This window comes from Coptis chinensis, chromosome 2, assembly GCF_015680905.1.
Source record: "Coptis chinensis isolate HL-2020 chromosome 2, ASM1568090v1, whole genome shotgun sequence".
In the NCBI taxonomy this organism is placed as follows: Eukaryota; Viridiplantae; Streptophyta; class Magnoliopsida; order Ranunculales; family Ranunculaceae; genus Coptis; species Coptis chinensis.
Genome location: NC_141457.1, coordinates 102131038 through 102135819, shown reverse-complemented (window position 1 = coordinate 102135819; position 4782 = coordinate 102131038). Strand labels below are relative to the sequence as shown.

Sequence of the window (4782 nt, the reverse complement as noted above, 5' to 3'; positions counted from 1 at the left end):
GTCTTGAGTCATCTATTAGAATGTGTAAGCCTGCACATTTCGTGGGTTCAAGAACTGTGTTTCTTGCTTTAGTACTTGAATTATGTGCTGATGAATTTGATTATCATGGGAGTTGCACGAGTCCATAGTATTTACTTCCCCTGACCCAGTGTAAGCACTACTCTTTTTCTCACTACTGCACTACATTTTCCCTACTGGCACAAGTTAAACTACTCTTCATATAACTGTACTGTTTGTCAAAATATTCCTCTTGTAAAAAAGTATGCTTTTTTGTCCTGCTAAGCAGCTTGAAATGAGCAAATTGGGTTAGATTCTCGTCTTTAGCTGAAAGCTTTCCAGATTTAGCAGCGGCATCAGTAAATTTTTTTGGCCTTGTTCGTCGTGGGACAAAAAGTTAGTTTCTTCCTACAATTAATCCGCATAAATCATCATTGCTCAAGGTAGTATGCGTCTATAAACCTTAGTATTGCCCAGCAAATTCAATCTCTAGTTTTCTACCCATATGAAGTCCAGCTCTTACTAATAGCAATTTCTGCCTCCGAGGATTCTATAGACCTGCATATGTGCAATGTTGACGTCTGCAATACGGTCCTAAATCTAAATCCTAATCTTTCAAGCTGTTAAGGATCCTAATCTTTCAAGCTGTTAAGGACGTTAGGGGATAACAATTTCGCCAATAATCTATTGATTCTATTCCGAAGTTGCCATGCCAGCATGCCTAGATTTCCATCAATTTCCATCAAGGGGCGGATGAGTTAAGAGCAAACTAATTTCCTTCTCAAAGCCCAGGAAAACGGCCCATAGGACCGTTCAACGCCTCAACCACAGTGCTTTAGTTCGTTGACATTTGTTCTGTCAATAATTGTCCCAGACCCCATGCCATACGGATCCATTTTGACTAGCTTTATTTGGACAAGTGTTTGGCTGAAGGTGGAGCTCACACGCTAATGGTGCACACTGCTGCTCTATCAAATACTAAATGACTTACATTAATACATTGTACCGACTGCGCGCCGAATCAAACCCCCACCACTTAGTTCTGAAATCTAATCTCATACACGACTCTCACCTCACTCACAACAAAATAGAAGAACTGTAATGGGGTAGGTTTCACTTTTGTTTTGTCACCTGTGCTTAAAATAGAATAAATTGATACGATGTTGACCATAGTCGACTGAACTCTTTAGACAGGAGGAGTGCGAAGTGCGAACAAGCAACGTTAGACTTGCATTATGCAGTATATTTTAGTTGCGACTTTGGTGTCTAACCTGGAGTTACACTGGTTCAGCTCTTTTAACGAGTTCTTTGTTAACATTGCTAGCAAGTAAAATACAGAGAATGAACGTCAAAACTTCAGTTGCAGGACTTCATGGCTGTGAAGTTTGTTTTGGGTGGCAAGTTCCTGGTAGCAAACCTCCTAGTGGTTTGGATAATGAGACTCTATTTTCATGCTTTAGATATAATGAGACTCTATTAAGAGCACTCAGAACTCAGAAGTCACTCATACAAAAGGCTACATCGTATTCATTAAGTTAACCTAGAAAATATTACAATTATACACATATGTACACACTACATTACTAATAGAGTACTCTTAATAATATACCCTTAAATAACACCAAATTACGTATCTAATCCTTCACACTCACAACTCGGAAGAACCATTGACAGACTTACAGGAGGCAAGGAAGGATGAAAGTTTGAAAATACCCAGCTGTAGAGCACCAACTTTAGGATGGGTCTAAATTTGGAACAGCTGTTCTTATGCTGTGGGCCTTTCCTTACCTTCCTCAGTTCTAATCACTTATCTGAACTTTCTCTTTCCTCACCTAAAAAACCCGTGTGGGCCAATAGACTACAAAGCCCACGTAAACCACAATATCAATCCTCGCGTGTAGCTAATGGGCTTGGCTCAGCTTGCTACCACTCTTTAACGGCTTCTAGCGAATGAATTACTGGTGCAATTTTATTGTTTTTTTGTCAAGATGGAAGAAGAAAGCTGAATGCGTAAGTGCCCTGGTGACAGTGTGAGTTTGTGACACAACAATCATAATAAAGTACCTCGCTCTAGCCTTTTGATGTAATTAGGAAAAGAAAAAATTTGTGATATGCTAAAACAATTGCACCTAACCCTTTAAAACAAACTTTTTAGGTTACCAAAAACAAAAAAAACCGTTTTTATGTATGCTTGGGACATTATAAAGATTAAATACTTCTAGCTTTTACAGTTTGCAATACTAAAAGTCAAAAAGCTTGTTTGTACAGGGTAGCTTGGTGCCTTGGTGAACAACTTTCCAAGAGCCCTACTCATCAAGTAAAATAGGTATATAAGAACATATAGAAATTTGGAAGTACATATTTTTCAGGCAAGTATACAACGATTTTCTTCGCTTTTGAATCACCAATCGAGTAGGCCGGCAAGTATTCTTTGCGGTAACAGCTCACCAACTAAGCTAGCTAGGCGATACAGTGTACCTATAGCAAATTTGTCATAGTTAATTCATTCGCTTTATATTTACCATAATAACCTTATTTAATTTGTATATTTTGAATGCAATGCCTGTTAACAATGAATGTGCTTAACTTTCTAAGATAACAATAATAACATACAGTTTCGTAATTCAACAATTATCTCATTCATCACCATACTCAAGTATCGTGTTCCTGTCAATTCCCTTGCGATCGTTGTAGTCCGAAATATTAAAATGATTGTTGCATGAATAAGACTCAAATTCTCATTTGTTTTGATTTTTTGCTAGAGAATTTTCATTTATTCGTATGCATTCTATCTATATATATATATATATATATATATGCTGTTTTTAGAACCTTGAGTAATCATCAACTGCATCAATAATTGAGGTTATATTAGTGCTGCAAGAAATTATAGCTGGCTAAAGTTAAAGTGTAAAAGAAGAATTAGTATTCAATTATGTAGTTTTTAACAGTGTTAAGTAAACTGAATGGACCGTAAATTTTGGGTTCAGGTTGGTGAAAACTAGAGTTTTCAGTTGGACTCTCGGTCTAAGTTAAACTGTGGTTGAACCGGTTCAATTCTAAAAAAAAAAAAAACGGATTAGGAGAGTTGAACTTAACACATAAACAAAATAGTTCAAACTCCAAATTAACATATTATTATATGTTTTTTATACAAAAAATTTATTTTGATATATAATATCAATTAATATTGAATAAAAAAAAATATATATTTATTTTATTATTATAATTATTAAATTTTTTGATAAATAAGCATCAGGACCGAGTCGAACTATAATCATCAGTTCGGTTTTCAAAACATTGGTTTGTAGAAAAATAATATACATGAATCTTATTGATGATTGGATAATTGACGGCTTGAGGCATATATAATGAGTAAGCTGAGCCGTTTGTCCTAGCTTTGTAGTAGTTGTCTGATTACTGAACCTCTTTACCCTTGCAGTTTGCTTTTTTGTTTTCGTCACAATGTTCTCGTCATTACTAGCATGCACTCGCCTTGAATTAAACACGAGTCACATCCATTCCTCTCCTTTCCACTATAAATAGAGCGTTTGCTGTCTTATTTTCTTCATTCACATAACAAAGTTGGCCACTCTTCTCTCCATTACTCTGTTCTTCTCTTTACACTCAATGGCTATTTCTAAAGCTTTTTTTGCTTCACTCATACTCTCTTTCCTCTTTGTGCAAATTATCCAAGCACGCCTTCAAGTCGACTCTGATCAAGTGGTATGTATTACAGAGATTGTACTTAATTGATTGTTTGTAGAAGTACGTCATTTAACAGTCATATCTTTGTTGAAAGACATTGCTTGAAACTAGATATGGTTCTTCACTAGCTAGAGTACAGAGATATGTTTCAATGATTATCACAAACTTAAGATTTCAGCACCTAAACTTTTCGTTCACTTCTCTTGAACAAACTTGTGTTTAATGTTTATTTACGTGGTAATTTAATTTCATGAGTTTCAGGTAAGCAGCAGTGGTGGACACAGGTCTCTCCTTCAAACCATCGGTACGTATATATCATTCAGATTATTATGATCACTTTAATCTTGTTCTGAATTGTACGAAAAAAAAGGAATTTACTTGAAATTGACAAAATCTAAGAAGTTTTGTTGTTTTCATTAGATTGTAAGGCAGCATGTACTGCAAGGTGCCGGTTATCTTCGAGGCCTAATTTATGCCATAGGGCTTGTGGAACCTGTTGTTTTAGGTGTAGCTGTGTTCCTCCTGGTACTTCAGGCAACCAAGAGGTCTGCCCCTGCTATGCCAACATGACCACCCATGGAGGAAGACGTAAATGCCCTTGAATTAAACGACATCATATACTGCCAGAGGATCCTTAGAGCCTTGTGAATAATTAAACAAGTTCCTGTTCTGTTGTATGCTTGTATGTAAAAAATAAAAAGCTCACTCTGGTGTAAATTGAGACAACGTTAAGTGTTTATAATGTAAGTATGTTGAGATTGTAATAAGTTGTAAGACAAAAGATAAGTGTTGCCAAGTTTACTATTTGGGTGGGAAGGTGTTTTCAATCATTTATAAAAACGTTACTTTTCAATCTACTGTTACCTGGAAACAGTTGAGACTAAGACATGAGTACGTGCAACAATTTTAGGGTCACTTCAGGGAAACAAAAAGGTAAAATAAGATTTTGAGTCATGGAAAAAACGTGAGGGGTGGTGGGGGCATTGTGCAGGTAGGGAGGGGGGGTATAGAACTATAGATATTTGTTTGATGATTATTGTGAGGGAAAAATCGTGAATATTTATTTGTTCAATATCA

General features: G+C 36.0%; 1 protein-coding gene across 1 annotated transcript; it reads left to right on the top strand.

Moving 5' to 3' along the window:
* Positions 1-3560: 3560 nt before the first annotated feature.
* On the top strand, positions 3561-4558 carry GASA1 (GAST1 protein homolog 1). Its single transcript, XM_086591321.1, has 3 exons — positions 3561-3723; positions 3967-4009; positions 4126-4558. The coding sequence occupies exons 1-3, from the start codon at positions 3628-3630 to the stop codon at positions 4305-4307; spliced, it is 321 nt and encodes a 106-aa protein (XP_086447447.1). The 5' UTR covers positions 3561-3627; the 3' UTR covers positions 4308-4558.
* The last annotated feature ends 224 nt before the right edge of the window (positions 4559-4782 follow it).

Bases quoted from the DNA above. Each gene is read 5' to 3' on its own strand.
- GASA1 (XM_086591321.1), top strand. From the start codon at position 3,628: ATGGCTATTTCTAAAGCTTTTTTTGCTTCACTCATACTCTCTTTCCTC. The intron at 3,724-3,966 runs GTATGTATTACA...CATGAGTTTCAG, and splicing joins AAGTCGACTCTGATCAAGTG to GTAAGCAGCAGTGGTGGACA. The intron at 4,010-4,125 runs GTACGTATATAT...TGTTTTCATTAG, and splicing joins GTCTCTCCTTCAAACCATCG to ATTGTAAGGCAGCATGTACT.